The 21955-nt window shown below is 49.5% G+C and overlaps 1 protein-coding gene across 1 annotated transcript in view; it reads left to right on the top strand.

Moving 5' to 3' along the window:
* Window positions 1-21955, top strand: part of NSMAF (neutral sphingomyelinase activation associated factor) — a 61580-nt gene that overhangs the window by 33415 nt on the left and 6210 nt on the right. The window contains exons 10-24 of the mRNA XM_039225104.1: window positions 3466-3595; window positions 5986-6057; window positions 6410-6518; window positions 8750-8926; window positions 11212-11291; window positions 11821-11911; window positions 12007-12070; window positions 13297-13348; window positions 13458-13578; window positions 14009-14140; window positions 14889-14931; window positions 15452-15615; window positions 16997-17105; window positions 18380-18438; window positions 21187-21254. Coding sequence (XP_039081035.1) covers window positions 3466-3595; window positions 5986-6057; window positions 6410-6518; window positions 8750-8926; window positions 11212-11291; window positions 11821-11911; window positions 12007-12070; window positions 13297-13348; window positions 13458-13578; window positions 14009-14140; window positions 14889-14931; window positions 15452-15615; window positions 16997-17105; window positions 18380-18438; window positions 21187-21254 — 1471 coding nt within the window. The remainder of the gene's footprint in view (window positions 1-3465; window positions 3596-5985; window positions 6058-6409; window positions 6519-8749; window positions 8927-11211; window positions 11292-11820; window positions 11912-12006; window positions 12071-13296; window positions 13349-13457; window positions 13579-14008; window positions 14141-14888; window positions 14932-15451; window positions 15616-16996; window positions 17106-18379; window positions 18439-21186; window positions 21255-21955) is intronic.

The following is a 21955-nucleotide window of genomic DNA, read 5'->3' as shown; positions in this document are numbered from 1 at the left end:
CAATATAGGATCCTCACAGCAGTCTATTTCCATATAGCGTCTCCTGCCCATTGTGAGCCTGTGGTCCTCTATTAAATTTCTACATATGGCCTGAAGCCCATAACACAGTGTTCTTATTTTTGCTTAAAAAAAAAAAATCATTTCCTTTTTATTTTATTTTATTATTTTTTTAATGTTTTTTTTTTTAAATTTATTTCTAGGAGAGAGAGAGAGAGACAGCGTGAGCAGGGGAGGGTCAGAGAGAGAGGGAGTCACAGACTGAAACAGGCTCCAGGCTCTGAGCTGGCAGTCAGCACAGAGCCCGACGCGGGGCCCGAACCCACGAACCCTGAGATCATGACCTGAGCGAAAGTCGGACGCTTAACCGACTAAGCCACCCAGGCGCCCCAAATCATTTCCTTTTTAAAGGAATTTAGCTACATACGTGTGTGGGTGTAAACTAAATATACAGAAAAATAATTTTTGTTCCACATACTCAGATATTTAAACATTGACGCTTTCTGCGGCCCCAGTGCGTGTAATCTGGCATCGGTCCTCCTCAGCTTGAAGAACTTTCTGTCGCATTTCTTACAGTGCAGGTCTGTTCGGGGATTTCTCTCAGCGTGGGTCTGTCTGAATGTGTCTTTATTTCCCCTTCACTTCTGAAGGGCGTTGCTGTTGGATATGGAATTCTAGGTCGGTTTCCTTTTCACTAGTTTAAAGGTCCGCGTTCCGCCGTCTGTGGGTGTCCCCCGCTTTGCTGCGAGGTCGCGTCACGTGTGCCTCTGTTGCCCGTGCGGAAGGTGTGGTTTTCTCTGTGCTCCTCCTGCCTGGGGCCTCAGAGTTTCGGGCTGTCTCTCGCCGGTTCTTCAGCATTCCGTCCCTCGGTATCTCTTCTGCCGCATGTCCGGCCGCTTCCCCGGGCCTGGAGTTGTGCCTGTGTCAGTGTGTTTTGTATATTCCCTCGGCTGCCAGATGCTCTGTTCGGTGCATTTTTCTCTCATTTTGTTTCACTTAGGCCACTTTTTGTCGACCCATGTTCCGCCTGACTGGACTTCTCTGCTGTGTCGGTCTGTCGTTCAGGTTGTTTACGTCCTCATCTCTTCTAACCAGCTTTTCGCTTCCACCGTTTGCTCTTGCTTCTTTCTCAGGGTTTTGATTCCCCTGGCGAAATCCCCCTTCTCTTCACATGGGTGGTTCATCTTCTAGATCGTTAGCATGTTTATTGTCTTGAAGTCTCCCTCTGGCGGATCCAGCCTCGAGTCACCTTCCATGGACGCTTTCCTCTCAGGGACGTGGGTCATATTTTCGGGATTCTTCGTGTTTCCTGTAACTTGTTATCACGTGCTGAGTACTGTGTTTTAAAAAGAACTGTAGGGACCGAAGTAAATACTATTTACCTCCGAAAGTGGTTGCACCCTCCCGTCTCGCGTCCGGCCTCCTGTGCTGCGGCTGTGACCGCGTGCTGACCGTGTGGCCCTGGCCGAGTGGGGCTCGGGCTTCGCCGCAGCTCTCCTCACATCCCCGTCTCTCTGCGGGCCATCGAGACCTCCTTCCGGCAGCGCTGGGGGTCTGAGCACTCAGCGGGGGCTAGAGCCATCCTGTCCTTGAGGCTTGCAGCTGAGCCACCCGCTTTCTGAGGCGTGGGGGACGTCTCTCTGCCCCCCACGCGGTTGACAGCGTTTACGCACCGCTGCTGGGCAGCCCGGACTCCGCCTTCTGCTTCTCTGAGGCCCTGGGTCCCCCGCCGCCCTCCCTTGTGTCTAGCACCCGCTGGGCCCCCGCCCACCACCCGTGCTTCCTCCCTTCCTTCAGGTTTCTCTGCAGCCTGAGCTCTCTGGCGGCTTCGAACAAGGCTTGGGTAGCCATCCCGCTGGTTTTGTGGGTAAGGTCAGAGCGCTGAGGTCCCCTCCACCTCTCAAGGAAGCTGAAGTGTGTCCCTCGGGCTTTTGTCCCATTGTTACTTAGAAGGAAGGTTTTTTAAAATATTTATTTATTTTTGAGAGAGAGAGAAAGACCGAGCGTGTGCATGTGTGCATGTGCACAGGAGAGGGGCAGAGAGAGAGGGAGGGAGACACAGGATCCGGCCAGGCTCCACGCCGCCAGCACGGAGCCCTGAGCGGGGCTTGAACCCACGGATCGTGACGTGATGACCCGAGCCGAAGTCAGAGACTTGACCGTCTGAGCCACCCAGGCGCCCCAGGGGAGACTGACTTTTCAGTTACTTTTACTATGGAATTGCTTTTAAATATCGATGATGTGGTCGTTTCCCTCTATTTTGTTTTAATTAGTCAAACAAAAAGAAAATGGGCTTTTTTGACCTGTTAAATAATTCAGGAGGGGGTGGTGGAAAAATCATGTCTGACTGGTTTTTCTGCAGTAAATCCACAAAGCAACTACCTTGGAAATGGCTGCAGGCGATTGTAAGTACACTCACAGCCTTCCCCTCCGTGCTGGAACGGCTTCCGGGACCATAAACAAAGTCTTAATGGCACAAAAATAGAAAAGTGTGTTAATCTAAGAATAGTGTCAGGGCACCTGGGTGGCTCAGCTAGTTGAGCGCCGGTCTCTTTATTTGGGTTCTGGTTATGGTCTCATGGTTGTGGGATCCGGCCCTGCGTCAGGCTCCTTGCTGACAGCGCTGAGTCTGCTTGGGACCCTGTCTCCCTCTCTCTCTCTCACAAGATGAATAAACTTAAAAGTAAGGGTTTCACGGCCAGTTTATGTTGGGAGGAAGAACTGAGCTATAAAGGATTATTTAGGGGGCGCCTGGGTGGCTCAGTCGGTTAAGCATCCGACTTCGGCTCAGGTCATGATCTCAACGGTTCCTGGGTTTCGAGCCCTGTGTCGGGCTCTGTGCTGACAGCTCAGAGCCTGGAGCCTGTTTCGGATTCTGTGTCTCCCTCTCTCTCTGACCCTCCCCCACTCACACTCTGTCTCTGTGTCTCAAAAATGAACATTAAAAAAACTTTAAAAAACATAAAGTATTGGGGGCACTGGGTGGCTTAGTCGGTTGGGCGTCTTGACTTTCGCTCAGCTCATGATCTCGCGGTTTGTGGGTTCGAGCCCCGCGTCGGGCTCTGTGCTGACTGCCAGCTCGGAGCCTGGAGCCTGTTTCAGTCTGTGACTCCCTCTCTCTCTGACCCTCCCTTGCTCACGCTGTCTCTCTCTCTCTCTCTCCTAGAAGTAAATAAAACATTTAAAAAAAACATAAAGTATTATTTAATATCATTTACTTGTCTGTTTTCTATGATACATAAGCTCTTCTGTTTTTTCTTTTTTAATTTTCATGATACCATTTTAAAAAATGTCAGGTTTTTGTTTAAAGAATGCCCGTTTTATTTAAGCAACCAATTTATATTACCCTTGTTCTTGTGTTAAACGCGGTGTTTAGACGCCTCATGCCGTGGCTCCCGAGAGAAAGTGAAACCTAGAAAGTCGATTGACATCTGGTTTTTCTTGCTTTTGCTGAAACCCGAATCTCAGGTTGCAAAGCGTTTCGGAGCAGCCGCACATGGAATGCAAAGCAGAAATGGTGACGCCGCTGGTGACGAACCCCGGGCACGTGTGCATCACGGACACAAACCTGTACTTCCAGCCCCTCAACGGCTACCCGGTGAGGAGGGCGCCGGCGTCCCCGCGGCCCTGCGCCACCCCGGGGCCCGCGCACCCAGGTCTGGGCGCGTCGAGTCGAGGCGGGCTGCGGGGCTCCTTGTTCTCGGGCCGCGGGAGCCCCCTGCCTCCCCCCGTGGGGCGCAGGGTCAGCCGGCCTTCGTCCCACCGTCTGCTCGTCGAGCACTGGGTGTTTTCTGTGTATCCGTTCACGTGCACGTGTGGGGGGCGTTTTTTGTTTCCTTTAGAGCAAAATCAGTGATCTTCACACGCGAAGGAGCGTCTGGTGTAGCCTCTGCGGGCGGGCGCGGGGTGCGTGTGCGGGGCGGTGACCAGGCGGGGCTGCGGTGCGTGTGCGGGGCCGTGACCGGGCGGGGGTGCGGGTGCGTGTGCGGGGCGGTGACCGGGCGGGGGTGCGGTGCGTGTGTGGGGCGGTGACCGGGCGGGGGTGCGTGTGCGTGTGCGGGGCCGTGACCGGGCGGGGCTGCGGGTGCGTGTGCGGGGCTGTGACCGGGTGGCGGGGGTGCGGTGCGTGTGCGGGGCGGTGACCGGGCGGGGGTGCGGTGCGTGCGCGTCGGTGGCAGGGCGGGCGGCGCTCCCACCGCGGGGGGCGGGTCTTCTCGGTCCGCAGAGTGCACGGGATCAGATTTCACACCCACGTTTGTAAGGAGGTGTGGCTCACCTAGATCCCTCCGCTCTCTGGACGGCTCCCTAGAAGAGCGGAAATCCTGGTTCAGCCCGATGGGCGGTCGGACCGTTCGGTGCGACTTTGCGCTGCCAGGACGTGTTTTCTGCCCTGGGAGGCGACGTCCTGGAAGTGCCCCAGGCTGCTCGGTCAGCCCCCAGGTCGCTGCGCATCCAGCCCTGGTGTGTGGAAAACGGTGCTATGACAGACTTGTCCAGCAGGTGGCGCGGCGCCCTCCGCGGGCCCTGCGGTCGGCCCTGCGCCGGGTGGGGGGGCCTTCTCTGCTGGGGTCGGGGCTGGCGCGGCCGCCCCGCTACAGTGGCTTGGGTCCAGAACTTTTAGGAAAATATCTGAGTGTGTGCCACAGCTTTAGGGTCCACAGTACGAGCACAGACCCCCGCCCCCAGCCTCCGGGGCAGGGCCCCTGGCCTGTCTCCAGGCGGTTTCTTTCCACACCTGCGCACCCTGGCCGCTGCGGGCCCCTCTTCCCTCTCACGTGGGAGAAGGGCGGATGTGTCACCATTCGGCTTTTTTTTTTTTTTAAGTTATTGATTTTGAGACAGAGAGTGGGGGAGGGAGGGGCAGGGAGCGAGGGAGACAGAGAATCCCGGGCAGGCCCCGCCCTGTCGGCGTGGAGCCAGACGGGGGGCTCAACCCCACGAACTGAGATCCTGGCCTGAGCTGAAACCAAGAAGGGAGCCCAGAGCCGGAGGCGAACTGCGCCGCCGGGCGCCCCTCGGTGGCTTCTCTAACCTTGCTCTCCCCTTACGAGCAGTTTAAGCCTTTAGAGAAGCAAGACGATTTTCATCCCCATAAAGAACGAAAAATTTAGAGGCCCTGCTTAATACCGGAGTTGTTTATGAGCCTTATTACAATGTAGTTTTTACGGAAACAAAGGACAAAAATCTGAAAAAAAAAGATGTACTCTGCCAGTTTAAGCAGACCATTGATCTATAAAAAGGTAGCAAAATTCCCAAGGAGTTAACCGTGCCAGGACGTTAATATCCCTTATCACTCAGCAGCCCCGCAGAGTCCTGAGCCAGGACTGTCATCATTTCTGGGTACTGAGGGAAGGTAGCAGGACTTGTGCGAGGCATAGAGATCGTGAAACAGGGCAGACCAGGGGCGCCTGGTGGCTCGGTCGGTTAGCCATCGAGTCCGGCTCAGGCCATGATCTCATAGCTCCTGGGTTCGAGCCCCGCGTCGGGCTCTGTGCTGACAGCTCGGAGCCTGGAGCTGCTTCACATTCTGTGTCTCCCTCTCTCTCTCTGACCCTGCCCTGCTCGCGTGCTGTCTCTCCTTCAAAATCAGATAAACATTTTTTAAAAAGTTTTTTTAAAAAGAAAGGAAAAGAAAAAGGGTAGAGCAGAATGTAAAACCAGAAATGGAGAGAGTGCGTGGGTGCGCCCATGTGGGGAGAGGGGCAGAGAGAGAAGGTGAGGATCCCAAGCAGGCTCTGCACTGTCAGCACAGAGTTCGATGTGGGGCTTGAACCCACAGACTATCAGATCATGACCTGAGCCAAAACCAGGAATCAGACGCTGAAGTGACTGAGCCCCCCAGCCCCCCGTAAACCTCCCTTTCTAGTTGATCACATGTAACACTTTGGAAAAGCAAGATTTGGCCTTTTTTTCACCTTTCTGATACCAAAGGACAGCTGCTAATTGCGTCAGAACGTTGATGTTTGAGACTGTCTTTCTATTTTAAAGAAACCTGTGGTCCAGATAACACTCCAGGATGTCCGCCGCATTTACAAAAGGAGGCATGGGCTCATGCCTTTGGTGAGTTTGTGTGGAATGTCACCTGGGGTGGAGGGTTGTCATACCTCAATGGTTTGTTGACTTGAAACACCCAGGGCATGTTTGAAACGTGCACGTATGCTGTCATAAGTGCATCGACTCGAAGTCTTTCTTTTGGACGAGCTTTGTGCATACACACAAACACCGCACACGTATTCATATACACACACGCGCGCACGCCGCTGAGTCAAATTTGTATGTGGAGATTATAAATAAGACCTACAAATAAAATAGAATGTTTAGTTGAATGGCTTTGGGACTTACGTAGCTTATTTTGAGATTGCACAGTCAATACAACGCTATTTATTTTACGGTTTTCTTTCTGAATTTATAGGGCTTGGAAGTGTTCTGCACAGAAGATGACCTCTGTTCTGACATCTACCTGAAGTTCTATGAACCTCAAGACAGAGATGACCTCTATTTTTATATTGCCACGTATCTAGGTTTGGCGCTCACCCTTCCTTGTATCGTTTTATATTCGTTGTATCTATTCATTCTAGTCTATTCGTCGTCTAGTTCAGCTCCTAAGTGCCTGGGAGAGGAAGTTAGAGAATTGCTCTGGTAGACTCACCTGTCCGGGTCTACTAACTTCTTATCAGGAACTGTGGTTGGCAAGGTGACTTTCCAAAACCTAAGCGAGATAGAAGTGAAACTTGGTAATGGCTCATTCCAGTTGTGTATTTTAAAAACTCTTGACAAATATATTTAAATGTTTTTTTTACATTTTAACAACTGCCCCGTTGAATGGATTATAAAGCATCCACCTGATCGTTTTTATGTTCAGTCGTGTCTTATATTCGTTTATGGAAACCCCAGATTCGGTGTGTTCATATGAGGCAGGGGGTTACCCAGTCACGTGTTTGTGATCAGTAGCTGTGTGGTCTGGACCGCAGAGCTGGACATCACCAGCAGAGGAGCACGTGAGCCGTCTGTCCTCAGTACCATGGCCTTGATTTCCTTTTAACCTACATTTCCTCAGTCTTCCATAAAAACGTGAATTTTCCCACCTTTGTGAGAAAGCCCACATATATTTTTCTTTCTAGGCATAAACGATACGAAGTTGCCTGGTTGAATTAACTTATTCTTGTTTACAACATTGTCAGAAAACTACAATGGGTTGATTTTCAAAACTAGATGTTGGGCTTTTATGAATGCCATCTTAGTTTTGTTTGCTGCTTTTACTCCCCTAGAAATGGAATTTGCCCTCAAGGAAGAATCATTTATTTACTCCCCTAGAAATGGAATTTTTCCTCAAGGAAGAATCGTTTATTTACAATAAGAAATTTATTTTCTAGTAGGTTTAGAGTTTGTTTTTTTCTTCTCATATTAAGCTCTTGCATTTAACTTAATGCCTAAGTATAGCTCTGATACAATTGACTGTTATTTTCTGCCTCCTGATTAATTTTTTTTTCGTTTTATTTCTCTAACTATATAACAAGATTACAACAAAAAACTCAACTTTCATGGTGAGTCCTCAAATCTCAAGTCAAAGAACTTGCCATGACCTAAAAACCTGTCTTCTATAAAGCCTCCTTATTCTCTCTGATATTGTTCCTCAGGTTGGTCAGATGTTCTCTGAGGTGTTCGGAGTGTGGGAAATGAGAAGAAGCATTTTGATTTTTTAACCCTGGATAGCTGGTTAGGGAAGCAACGTGGTAAAAGTCAGTAATAAATATTGAATCAACAGATGCGTTAGATAAGTCGCTTGGTGCAGCCAGCAAAATGTTGACAGCAGAATTTCTCAACAGAATGCAGCGGTCAGTCCCTTTCTGCTCTCTGAGACGAAGGCTGCCATACTTGGGGCCACGTGCTGGCTCCACGTCGCCTGCGGTAGTCTGGCTGGGGGAGGGGGCAGCCTTCTGGTTCTCCTCATTTGAGAAATTGGGTTTTCCTGCCGGAGACCCTTTTCTCCTTCAGCCTTACTCCTCACCCAGGTACATAAGACATAGGCGTCATCAAACGAGCTGTAGCACACCTCTTCCTAATCTAGAAGAAAACTAAAAGATTGTTTTTGTTTTGATTGCATAAAAAAATGGAGGAAATAAGCTTTTACCAAAGGTCATGGCTTCTTAAGGGCGTTGAAACAAGCACTTTGTTTATGTTGTAGACTATGTATAAGATAGTAAGTATTATACATTACCGTGTAGTATTTACATATTTGCTCCATTCCTTCGTATTTGTTTTCTTTCATACATCTAATATATAAATATGTTTTATATCATATATGTAATAATATTCTCTCCTGGGTCTTGAAGATATTCACACTTAACACAACAGCTATTTGGTGAAAGCCAACCATAGCCTCCTTTTCGTTTTTTTTTTTTAATTTTTTTCAGTGTTTATTTTTGAGAGACAGAGCGTGAATGGGAGAGGGGCAGAGAGAGAGAGAGAGGGAGAGAGAGAGGGAGACACAGAATCGGAAGCAGGCTCCAGGCTCTGAGCTGTCAGCACAGAGCCCGATGTGGGGCTCGAACCCACGAACCTTGACGTCATGACCTGAGCCCAAGTCGGATGCTTACCGACTGAGTCCCCGACCCCCCCAGGTCCCCCTTGTTTCCTGAAAACGCGTTTTTCCAAAATGCACCGAAGGGCCTACATTTACAGCATCCCGTTTTGACACGCTCGGGGACGCGCCTGCCCGCCCAGCGTGACTCTGCGGGCCCTGTCCCCCCAGAGCACCACGTGGCGGAGCGCACGGCCGAGAGCTACACCCTGCAGTGGCAGCGCGGGCACCTGTCCAACCGCCAGTACCTCCTGCACCTCAACAACCTGGCCGACCGCAGCTGCAACGACTTGTCGCAGTACCCGGTGTTCCCGTGGATCATCAGCGATTTCTGCAGCGCAGAGCTGGGTAAGTGCCACACGGCCGGGTTGGTAGGGGAGGCAGGGGCCTCCCTGAGACGCGTGTGTGACACGTGAGCACGTCAGCAGCCCTCCTGATTTCTTTCTGTTTTTACGGGAGGTGCTAATGTCCATCTGAGACTCTGGCTAAGCATCGTATGACTTCTCTGTGGGTTTTACAAGTGTTTTCTCCACCGTCTCTCATTTTTTTTTTATTCCTAAAGAAAGCACCTGATACTTCTTGAAAGACATAACCAGAAAGCGTGTGTACACTTTGAAGCCACTGTTACCATTATTACCTCTAAGCCATTTTTTTTTAGCTTTTATTCACTATTGAGAGACAGAGTGTGAGCCGGGAGGGGTAGAGAGAGAGGGAGACACAGAATCCCAGGCAGGCTCCAGGCTCTGAGCTGTCAGCACAGGGCCCGATGCGGGGCTCGAACTCCCCAACTGTGAGATCATGACCTGAGCCGAAGTCGGATGTTTAGCCGACTGAGCCACTCAGGCGCCCCTTTATGGCCCTGACTCTTGCTCTGTCCTCTGGCCAGAGAGCTCTTGGACTGGATAGCCACATAGGCAGCTCTCTCACCTTCTCAGATATTCCTGGCCTCAGCCCTGGATCTCCCCGCCCTCCACCCCTACTCTGTCTCCCCATAGCACCTGTCCCTGCGCATGACCGTGTGACTTTTTATTTGGTCTTCCTGTACCCTTCCCCCCCCTTAACAATGGCTCCACAAAAGCAGAGGTGGTTTGTCTGTTTACTTACCTCATGCATCATCAGCACCTGTAAGAATGCCTGGCACGTAATAAGGCACGTAAATGGTTTTGGATGAAAGAAAAAAAATCTATTTCTTTAAGTTTTGGCAATACACATTTATCCAATAAGTATTGGAAATCGGTACATTACAGACCACTAAAAAAGATTTTTCTCATTAACATATATCAAGGGGTACAAGGTATCTCCAATTAGGATTTCACCTCTTCGAAGTGCTGAGAATCCAGTATGAATCTTCTTTTTTAATGTTTTTTTATTGTTTTTAATGTTTATTTATTTTTGAGAAAGAGAGAGAGAGTGCACAGCAGGGAAGGGGCAGAGAGACACAGAACCTGAAACAGGCTCCAGGCTCCGAGCTGTCAGCACAGACCCTGATGCAGGGCTTGAACCCATGAACCTTGAGATCATGACCTGAGCCAAAGTCGGACGCTCAACCGACTTAGCCACCCAGGCGCCCTAACTACCTCTAATCACCACATTTGAAGTACTTAAGGTTTTCCCTTTGAAAATTTATTCCAGGGTGTCATATTATTTTAAAATTCACCCTCAAAAAAGAGATGGCCAAAAGTAATGATTGATTATTCATTCTAGAACATGTAGAAAATACTTACATATTTAAAGAAGGAAATAAAAACCATCAATCATTACATTAATGAGCAGTAACCATTTTAACTTTGTATTTATCTTTCAAATTACTTCTAACAAAAATGTGATTGTATTCTAATTTTATATTCTAATATTTCTAAATAATGTATTGTGAACAATAAATTCCTTCTGACAGCTGACTAATTGAACTCTTACCCTTGAAAGAAATAATAGATTTTCTAGGAATATGAGAATTGATTTCTCTGCTAATATTCAGTCCCCAATTCTCTAGTTGTGCTATTAATACAGAAAAATAATGTTGATTATAGTTCCATTTAAACAAATCTCGTAGAAGAATACTGGCTTTTAAAATGTGTTTATTTTTGTTGTTTTTCTTGGAATATAGTTTTTTTTAATTTGTAATTTTTTTTAAATAAAATCAGTATTCAGGGCATCTGAAGTTACAGATGCTACTCTTTTTTTTTTTAATGTTTATTCTTGAGAGAGAGAGAGAGAGAGACAGTGAGCGCACAAGTGGGGAAGGGGTGAGGGGGGCGGTCGGCACAAATCTGAAGCAGGCTGCAGGCTCTGAGTTGTTAGCAAAGAGCCCGACATGGGGCTCAAACTCACGAACTGCCAGAGAATGACCCGAGCTGAAGTCGGACATGTAACTGACTAAGGCCCCCAACCCTGCTGCGCCCCTGGAGATGCTAATCTTGAGTGACTATTGCTGACTGAAAGCTCAACCTCTAATCTTTACAGCTGCCTAAGTAACTATCAGACACTAATTCTAACGGGTCTGTCTCAACTTTTTAAAAAACTATTTGTCCAAATAAATGCAGGCTTGTGTATCTGTTGAGCAGGAGGTGAGGTTATTAGGTAGAAGCTTGCCTGCTTCATTTAATTCATTTTCTAAAATGCATTTATTTCTACAGATCTGTCCAATCCGGGAACGTTCCGGGATCTCAGCAGGCCCGTTGGGGCCCTGAACAAGGAGCGGCTGGAGAGACTTCTGGTACGTGGGCTTGGGGATACCTGGCTGCTAAGCAGCTCCACCAGCCGTGGCCTCTGTTTCTATAGAAATGGAAACTCTTCCCCAGGACTTAGGGGCAAACTACACCAAGGGGCCAGAGGCTCTACGTCATATTTTTTCCTGCTCTCCTCTCCGCCCACCGCCTTCCCCCATGAGTTTAGCTCCTCGCCCGCCATTTGCATCTTCGGCCTAAAGTTCAGGAGGTAGGAATTTACTGGCCACAAGTCGGCTGGCTTAGCTTCCTGAAGATGCTCTCCGGTAAACTGCACGAGAGATGCATACAGTCCGTTTATTCAGTCCAGCCCAGCCCTGGTCCCCCTGAGCAAGAAGAGCGCAGAGTACGTGTCACAGGAATTCTGTGTGTTCACAGTCCCCTCCCTTTTCTATTCCTACTTAAGACAGGAATTAAGGGCCATACGTAGCCACGCCGCGATTTTAGGCTTCTGCTCCATGGGTCAGTGTATCATTTTCGGGGGCAGCACTCAGCAGGCTCTCTCTCCGTGTGTTGTAGAGCCGCTACCAGGAAATGCCGGAGCCCAAGTTCATGTACGGCAGTCACTACTCTTCTCCGGGCTACGTGCTCTTCTATCTTGTTAGGATCGGTAAGGCCCTTTGTCCTCACTCCTCAATCCAGTGTCACTTCACGTGGGTTCTTCCGTGATTCTGTTACCTCACTTTTCTCTGATTTCCCCTCTAGCCCCGGAGTACATGCTGTGCCTGCAGAATGGAAGATTTGATAATGCGGATAGGATGTTCAACAGGTTTGACCCAATGCTTCGCTCCTTTTTTTTTTTTTTTAATGTTTATTTATTTTTGAGAGATTGAGAGAGAGACAGAGACAGAGCCCAAGCAGGGGAGGGACAGAAAGAGAGGGAGACACAGAATCGAAAGCAGGCTTCAGGCTCTGAGCTGTCAGCACAGAGCCTGACATGGGGCTTGAACTCATGAACCGTGAGATTATGACCTGAGCTGAAATTGGCTGCTTAACGGACTGAGCCGCCTAGGCTCCCCCACCCCCCCACCCCCCACCTTACCATTTTTAAAACTCTCTGGTTATAAACGTGCAATGTGTTTGTTTCAAAAAACCGGATACAAAAATGTCAAGAAATGTTAGGAATCACTAATGATATATCTTTTCCTTTCAGGCTTTTTCTAGTCGTGTGTGTGTGTGTGTGTATGTGTGTGTGTGTGTGTGTGTGTGTGTTACTGTAAGAACTTCTTTTAAATACAGTTGTTGTCCTGCCTGTTACAGCCTCGTATTAGATGTTGATGTTTCCCCATATTATCAAAAGATCTTTAAAACCATGATTTTCTAAATTATCATATCACATCCTGAAAATATGCCATAATTTAAGTATTTTATTAGTTTCTCTATCGTTGGACATTTAGACTGTCTCTATCGTATTGTTATTCTAAATAATTCTATTAATTGAATACAGTTCCCTTTGAGCATTTAAATTTTTAAATTGTAAAGGTAATACTTCCTTGCCAAAAAAAATCTGAAAATATGAAGAAGAAAATTCAGTTCGCTTGGCCTCCCACCACACTGAGATGATATTCATTCATCTTTTCGTCTGTGCCTCTCCAGTCTTTCTTTAAATTGTATGCATGTTCGTTTATAAGTCCTTTTTGAAACGAGCTAGTACAACAGCTGCACCAGGTGCTCGGTGTTTGGGCCGCGGCCGCCCTTGGGCCTTCGACGAGGCCGAGCATGCGCTGAGGCTCCCGGTGTGGGCTTGGCGACACCCCATGCGGGTCGGTGTCCTTGCCCCGTGTCCCTCCCTGCGTCAGCTCAGGGGGTGTCCCCCCTGTACACGGGGGCCCTCACACAAGTGTCGAGAGTTGTGGGTTAGTGAGAGGAATGAGTCACTACAGGTAAAGTGTAGACCGACACCTAGCTGCATAGACCGCGATGTGGTTGGTGTTTCACTCACCCGAGACTTCCAATCAGTTGATTTTGGGTTTTTGTTTTTTGTTTGGTATTCAGTATTGCAGAAACTTGGAAAAACTGTTTGGATGGTGCCACAGACTTTAAAGAGGTGAGCAGTTATTAAAGCTAATGGTCACTGCGCTTGTGGTTTCTAAGTGCTTGAAAAAAATTATTCATGGCTCTTCCTTTTTTTTTTTTAATTCCCCTGACACTTTCAGTTGATTCCCGAATTCTATGGCGATGATGTCAGCTTTTTAGTCAATAGTCTGAAGTTGGATCTGGGCAAGAGACAGGGCGGGCAGATGGTTGATGACGTTGAACTCCCGCCCTGGGCACGGAGTGAGTACCAGCGTACAAGTACTGAGTTCCAACGGTTCCTCACCTGGCAGTGTCACTGCAGTATTATTATTACATGCAGCTGCCTGGGTTTGTTTTGTTTTTTTTTTAATGGCAGTATAATTTTCTCTGTGAATGAGGCAGTATCGGTCCTATCCAAATCTGAAATGGCCTGTGAGTCTATGATCTAAAAACACTGATACGTATTTGAAAGAGCTAAACGTTGTGAACATGAGGTTTGACACTCCTCCCCCCTACCCACCAAAATTTATATTTCATACGACGAGGGGCGGGGAGAAAAAAAACCTCATTAGGAAATACGTACATTTGGGTCTCCCAGAAGCTTTCTCTGCATATCTGCATACAGATAGACAAGAGAAATGGGAGGAAATGAACGAGGACTGTGATGTTCTGATCGCATCTAATCTCACAGGTCCCGAGGACTTTCTCCAGAAGAGCAGAGACGCCCTGGAAAGCACTTACGTGTCGGAGCACCTTCATGAGTGGATCGACCTGGTATTTGGCTACAAGCAAAAAGGCAGTGATGCCGTTGAGGCCCATAATGGTATGTGATAGTCTTGGAAAGTTCCTATAGCCTTTGATATAAGCAAAAGCAAACCAAAAATAGAAAAAAAAAAAAAAAAAGAGAGAGAGAGAAGAAGAAGAAAGAAAAGCTGAGACCAGAGCAGTCAAGTGCATTTGTGCGGCGTGCGGCGGAAGCGTCTGACATCCGCCCCAGGATCACATACTGAGCCACAGGAAGAGGGTCTTTTGCCGTTAAGATCACCAACTCCGCCATGATCTCGGGAAGTGTTGTTCTACAGCCTTCCCCTTCTAGCATGTTCTCTCCATCCCACCCAGCAGTCTCAAGTAAAACTCAGAATATGCTAGAAGGGTGCCCTCCATTCCTACGAAGGGCCCCAGAGTATCGTATTCACGGAGCAGAAAGACGCGGGCAGAATTCCACCACCGCCTCAGTCCGGTTCTTACCACCTCCAGGTCTCCCAGTGTTGCTCACAGGGGTGCCCGAGCTGAAGGTGCCGGGCTGTGCAGGGTGGTTTGTGCCTCCCCAGGGGGCGGCAGTGCTGACCGGGAGCCACCTGAGCTCGCAGACTGAGCTGCCAGTTAGATTTCTGCTCAGCGAGAGATCGTAGCCCGAGTTGACATTCATTGCTGTCAGATATTAGCATACTTGCCAAGTGACCATCAATTTCTTTGACTAAGTTGAAAGTTGAGTTTTAAAAATCGTGTCCAGAGTGTATATTATCTAAACAATACCTCTTTCAATAGCGGTTTTCATCTTTTTTTTTCAGTATTTCATCCCCTGACCTATGAAGGAGGCGTAGACTTGAACAGGTATCTTCCTACTTAAGTTACCAAACACTTAATGTATCAGGACCCCTGGGGGGCTCAGTTGGTTGAGCGCCTGACGTGATTTCGGCTCAGGTCATGATCCCAGGATCGTGGAATGGGCCCCGTGTTGGCCTCCATGCTGAGCATGGAGCCTGCTGAAGATTCTCAGTCTTTCTCTCTCTGTCTCTCCCCTCCTCCCCCACCTGCACTCTCTCTCTCTAAAATTAAAAAAAAAAAAAAAAAAAAAGATTACCGCAGCTCTGCGAATAATACTAAGGTACAGAAGTTTTACGATGAATTCTATCTTACCTTCACCACAAGGTAAGCTCCCGAGCCTCAGAAAATGATCTCACCGTCTGTAATGAGGCCCAGACAGTCCCGGCACGGCACGTAGTAGTTGCTCAGTCAACAGGAACAATGTGAGGCTTCCTCCCTCCCATGTTGAGCTGCATCATTTGATGTTTGTGCCTTCAAAGAACTCGAGCCTTGAGGTTCACTGCCTTATCTGTGTTCTGTCCCAAAGCATTGAGGACCCTGACGAGAAGGTGGCCATGCTCACCCAAATCTTGGAATTTGGGCAGACACCAAAACAGCTCTTTGTGACGCCACACCCCCGACGGATCACCCTGAGGTTTAAAAGCTTCCCCCAGACCTGCGGCCACACTGCTTCCCTGGAGGGTTCTCCAGGTACGTCCCGGACGGGGGTGAACGTGAGCACTGTCTGTGTGTCTTTCCTGACCAGGGTGTTCCCCAAGTGTTTGGCCCGCTTACTGCGGTTCTGCCGAAAAACGACTCCGGCCAGCCTGGTCTTGTCGCTGTTTTGTGTTTAACGACTGACTTCAAAGAAAATCAGTTTACTTTGATTTCCTGGGGGTGGTACTCGTGTCACACGAGACGTGGCAGGACTCGGTCGTCGTCCTGCTGCTCTCCCGTGTGCTTTTCCCGCTGGTGCTTGGTCCTTCCGTGGGCGTGGCCTCTCTTCCCGGCTCTGCCCCGGGTAGGACTTCCTCCATCCCTAACCCTCTCCCCGCCTCACCCCCCCACATACAGGTCTTGACTTCCAGGTGCCTTATTTTCTGTATCGAATTCTTTTGTCTGATTCAGTCATTTGAAAGACATTTCCAGGGTCTCTCTTGTGTGCCGGGTGTGTGCTAGGTGCTAAACATGAACTTGACCCTGTCTGTTCTCACACCTGGCGTGTGGAAGAGGAGGAAAGACTCCTCCCCTGTATCCGGTTATGCATGCTGCACGCGTCCCGTGGGACAGCCTCAGCCCACAGGCTCCCAGCAGGGAGCACAGGACCTGGGGGTCGGGAGCACAGCCGTGTGGCCTCCTCCGGGCTGCACCCCTGCTGGTGTGCCGGCACCTTCCGCCCCTGCGCACAGTGGAGCGCTCTCCCCAGCGGGAGGAGTAGCTCGCAGGGGCCCCGGGGGAGGGGGGTGCTTTTTCTCTGAGAGATCACGCCCCACGGGGTTGGGTCACAAGGACCACAGGACTGTCTTGTGATGCCTCTTCAGGCCCTCTCCTGTTTAGTCACCAGGCTCGTACCAGTGTCTTGTGACTATTTTAAAGGGTGATTGTTCCGGCCGCTCAGGAAACAGGAGGGACGGCTTCCCTGTCCCGTCTGGGGCACTTGGAGCCCTGATCACATCTCTCCGCTTTCTCCCCCTTAAAACCTAAAGAACGCTGCAGCGTCTTTCGGAAACGGTCAGGTCTTTGCAAGATGACACACAAGGAAGTGGTTGCTCAGTCTGTGTTTCCTGAAGCCCCTACGCGAGGGCCCGAGTGACAGCTTTGCGAGCCCTGATAAGAGTCTAAAATGCCTTCCGTGCCGCGTGCATGCTGCTTAGTCTCTCTGCAGAGGGTTTTGTCTTATTGAGATTATACATCTTATCCTTTTCCCTTGACTGTCCGGGAGCCACCTAACAGGTACATTTCAAAATAGTTCAATTTCAGAGGGACATTTTGTTTCCTTGCTGGTTTGCTTTCAATAGAAAATACTGTGATTCTGATGTGCGTTGCCCTGGAAGCTTGTTCAGTTGACTCACTTAGCAACCGTTCCATGTAGTCTCCCCAGGTGAAGAGTCTTTCGAAGACCTGACCGAAGAAAGCAAAACCCTGGCCTGGAGCAACATCAGCAAACTGCAGTTACATGAGCAACACAAAATCCACAAAGAGTAAGAGTGTCTCTTGCCGTCCTTGCACACGTCAGGGTCTTGGCTTGGGCTGACACAGCTTTACGTGGGGCTCAGGGGGCGGAAATTCTCTTTCAGTGTTGTTTCGATTGGTTTTTATCCCCCCCCGCCCCGAAATGCCTGTAGTGATCAGCCATCTAACGTGGGTGTGGCAAGGAAAGAAAGTTTGGTACAGAATGGATTTATGTCAGCCTCCCACGCTGCCCTTTCTACCCCTGGTCTTTCTAGAGTATGGGGGCAGGGGGGGGCGGGGGGGCGGCTGCAGCCAGCAGGTAGATTTGTGCCTCTCACACGGGGGCACACCCACCCTCCCTTCCGATCTCTGATGGTGTCAGAGCTATAGCAGAATCACCGTGTATCTCCCCCGAGTGTTGGATTTTACTGATACCGTAGGGGGAAATGTGTCTGCGTAGAAGATTTCTAACAAACTTGTGTATGTGGGTATCGAGAGGGAGAAAGAGATCAAAGTGCTGAGTTCAACAGGAGTTTTAAAAATAACACCTCTATGTCCGAAACACTCGGGCTCGCCGTCAGACCCAGAGGGGTTTTGAGTGCCCAGACGTGGGTGGTGAGGATAGTCACACACCGAGCTAGAGGGGCCGTCCGGTTAGAGGTGAGGAGACACCAGCTCAGAGACGAGGCCCCGTGTCTTGCTCCGTGGCCACAGACGTCCCGTCTGCCATGTTGGTGCCTCGTACACCTTTGGTCACAGGTGGGGCTGAAGGTCCCGCTCTGCCTGAGACCAGTGGCTCTCCAGAGCACAGCGTCCCAGGAGCAGAGCTCCCCCCTGTGCCTCAGCTTCTGCAAGTGACGCGTAGAGAGAGTCTGAGTCCACAAAGGATCCCGTAGGAGGAAGGGGCAGAACAGTGGCACCGTCACAGAACAGACGCTGGGTGGATCCGATTCAGCGCAAAGCAAGGGAGGTGCTTGTGAGGAGGAGGTTCAGGGATGTCGGGGGAGGGTCAGATAAAGCGGGATTCAAGGACAAGCGTCCCCAGCTTTCCAGTTGTCAGGGCAGTGTTCCGCTTAGGTGGCGGCGAGGGAGGCCCGGAGCGGGCGTGCGGTGTGGCCGCGGGTGTTGCCCGGCCGCGGCGCGAGGCTCCCGGGCGACGACCTGGCAATGGCGGCCGTTAGCGTGCGGGCCGGGCCAGCAGACAGACGCGACGGGAAGAATTACGGGAACTTGGTGACATGAAGGCGGGGCCGTGACGGACACTCGCGTTGACGGCCACGTGTAAACCTGTGCTTTCCCACAGGGCCGTCACGGGAATCGCCGTCACTTGCAGCGGCTCTTCCGTCTTCACCACCTCCCAAGGTATGTCTTCCTGCCTGGGAGCGGTCTGCCCGGAAGCATGAACTACCCGAGCTGCCGAAGCTCTCGTTAGCTCTCAGTCAAGGACTCGCACTCGAGTGTGCCGCCTGCACGCAGCGTGCGTTTTGAGCAGCTGTGGTACTTAACCACAGTTCCTTGTAGTTTGCCAGAAGCAGTCACTAAAGTGCCTTTCTGTTGCTAACAAGGTTTCCCAAAATTGAAGGGACGGGGCAGGGAGCGCTTGATTGCCCCTCTCCTTGCTTGGGGGGGGGGGCCATTTCTGCCCTGGTGCTCGCTGAGGTGTCCAGCAGAGGGCGCCCCAGAGCACAGCATGCTTTTGGGCGTGAGGGTGCATGTCTGCTGCTAAGCGCTTCGTTTTTGTGCCTTGAGTGGATTTCCGGGTGTTTGGTGTAGAATTCCGCTGGAAATCCAGTTCATACACTATGAATGTTATTCCATGTCATCAGAGCGTATCTTAGCTGTGCCGCTTATGTTTCACAGCTTGTTCTGACAGAGTTAGTGGCTGGCTGTTTTTGAGGGTCCTTCTGTTCTTTAGCCTTTATCAGAGGAAATCCTAGTTTTCATTAAGTTTAGACATGGGGCTTACTGAGCACCTCCAGATAAATCAGATTCACTACACTCAGGTTCTGTAATTGTGGTTTATTGTCTGTGGCTTGCCATTCCTTTCTCTTTCAAGTACTGTCTCTGGTTTCACGAAACAGAATTTTGCACAAAGTATAGAAAATGATTCTGCTGTGGGAGCGCCTGGGTGGCTCAGTCGATTGACTGTCTGATTCTTGATTTTGGCTCGGGTCATGATCCCAGGGTCATGGGATGGAGTTGAGCATGGAGCCTGCTTAAGAGTCTGTCTATCTGTCTGTCTCTCTCTCTCTCTCTCTCAGGGTGCCTGGGTGGCTCAGTCAGTTAAGCATCCGACATCAGCTCAAGTCATGATCTCATGGTTCGTGGGTTCAAGCCCCGCATCAGGCTCTGTGCTGACAGCTCAGAACCTGGAGCTGCTTCAGCTTCTGTGTCTTCCTCTCTGTCTGCTCCTCCCCAGCTCATGCACACACACACTCTTTCTCTCTCAAAAATAAATAAACTGTAAAAAAAAAAAAATAGTCTCTCTCTTCCTCTGTCCCTCTCCCCTGCTCACGCACTCGCTCTAAAATAAAATAAAAATAAATAAAGACAAGGATTGTACTGTAGACCAAAGGAAGTTAGCCTGCAGGACACACACAGGCCCTGCTGGGGTCATGGAGACGAGGCTCTGGTAGAAGGAAGCCGCCCGTGTTTCGCCAGGGTCCTGCCCGCCGAACGTGCCAGCGTTTTAACACAAGACAGAAGGCTCTAGGCAGAGCCTGTGCTCGTAGCTGGACGTGTCGGACGTGGTCTGTTAAGTCCTTCAGTCCGCCGTACTTGTAGGACCTTGTAAACCCTGAGTTCCAGGAGTGTCAAGGCTTTACACCGCCGAGGCTTAGTAAGCATTGTATCACTTCCTCGTAAATGCCCCCCCTCCAAAAAGGAGAAAGAGGGTTCTTTTAAGCCAGAAGCGTTTTTTTTTTCCTGATTTTTCTCTTCTGTAAATACAGATTTGTAATTCTGATTTATACAAACCGTGATCGTCACCCCAAAGCGACCTTTCTTCATCCTGTCTGCGGTATATGTGTTTAGTGACGTGCGCACTCGCGAGGACCCGTCACCTGTGAGCCTGGCCCATACAGCAGCCTTCGACAGGAGCCCCCCCCCAGCACAGGCAGGGAGCCTTAGGTTTTGAGAACAGCACCTCACCCACCAGGCCGGCTCAGGGCTTTCTGTAGGGGCCCCCAGTTACTAAGCTCACATAGACCCAGTGGTGAATACTCAGAAACGCCTAATAGGAAGGACATTCTTTAGACTCCCCAGCACTGTGGGACAGAGTCTCCGAGTTAAGTATGCCCCACAGGGTAACGTTCCGGTCATGTGCTCACTCTTCCAGCTTTGTTTCCAAGCCAGTCCTGGAGAGGGTGTCTGTTTTCTGAAGTCTTGGGACTTTGTGTGTATTGGCGTTGCAGAAATGAGGTTGAAATGTGTCAATTTTCCTGCACAGAAGAAATGGCTTAAAACTCACTCCGACCTTCTGTTGATTGTGTTGTATGTTCACCAATTAGGAAACGAGTTGTTACACATTTCAAAAGTGGGGAGTTTGGAGCTCACTGTGATTTTTGTGAGTCTTGGTTTTTAACGAAATTGTTTTGCTCGACTTCTGTTAGGCAAGGACATTATAATCCCTACTTTATTATCCTTTAGAAAGTCAAGTGGTTCTTCCGTAAATGCTAATTCAAGGGTATTACTCCCTAATTGGGTTGTTAAGAAAGAAAAAAACGATATTGCCAAGATTTTTGTCTTTATGAATGTAAAATTGCTATTTTTACTTCTCTGTAACTTGTGACTCCTGTCGCTGGCGAGGCGGCTCTGCCTTCAGTTGTGCTGAAGTGTGAGCCGTGCGCTGTGCTTGGCCTGCGCCGGACGTGTCGATCTCCTCGTCCAGGGGCTACGGGGCGCCAATCCTAGTGCTGGCCAGATGGGCCGCGGATCAGCTCTCCACCTTCCCCATCACCCCCCACCGGCTCCCTGGCCGCAGATCAGCCCCCCGACCTGCCCCCTGGCTCCCCACACAAGTGTGCTGCCTGCTGGCCCCTGGCTGTTCCCCGACCTCTGCAAGGGTCAGGAAATCTTTCTCATATGTTTGCCTTCTCATTATTACATTAGATTCCACCTTGAAGATGTTTTCTAAGGAATCCAAAATGCTACAAAGAAGTATATCGTTTTCAAATATGGTGAGTTTGTTTTCATGTTGAATTGGCGTTGTGGTGGAGATTCACATAGCAGTTTATCTTCAACACGTGTAATGACATTTCATTTCTTCCCCAGACAATTGGGTTTATTCCTGTGTGGTATCCACAGAATGCCCTAGTTAGATTACTCCCAAATTCAATTTAAAGTTTTTGCAGGGTATGTCTTTCTCATAATACCGTGATTTCAGTTGTAGCCTAGAAAACTTGAAGTGCTACCCAGTAGAATCCTCTACTTCATAAATCTTTCTGGAACTCTCAAACTAAACGTTTCTGTATTTCGTAAATAACTTATGTATTTCTGAGTTGTTAGGACATCTGATACTAGAAACCCAGTTCTTCTGAAAAAGCCACACTTTATTATTAATGTAAACCGTCTAAAAGGTTTTGAGATTCCCTAAAGAGTTTTCAAAGTCCTCCCTATGCATGGAAGGCTGTAATCCAGAGAGGGTTCTTGAGGATAAAGTCCAGCCCCCACCTCCACCCACCCCACGATTTGCCCATGTTAGGAGTTTCTCCAGCCCAGTGAGAGCCCCCCAGAGCCCCTGAAAACCCTCAGGCCGGTCCACACACACTGCACACACTTGGACTTTCTATGTTTGGGAAGAAATTAAGCATCTGGAATTGGCCAGTTGAATAAAAACTTCCTAACTATGAGGAAGGCCAAAATAAGCAGAATGTGACCA

This window comes from Hyaena hyaena, unplaced genomic scaffold, assembly GCF_003009895.1.
Source record: "Hyaena hyaena isolate Hyena2069 unplaced genomic scaffold, ASM300989v1 scaffold_1899, whole genome shotgun sequence".
Lineage (NCBI taxonomy): Eukaryota > Metazoa > Chordata > Mammalia > Carnivora > Hyaenidae > Hyaena > Hyaena hyaena.
The sequence above is the reverse complement of the archived record's forward strand: the minus strand, read 5'-3'. Positions and strand labels throughout refer to the sequence as shown.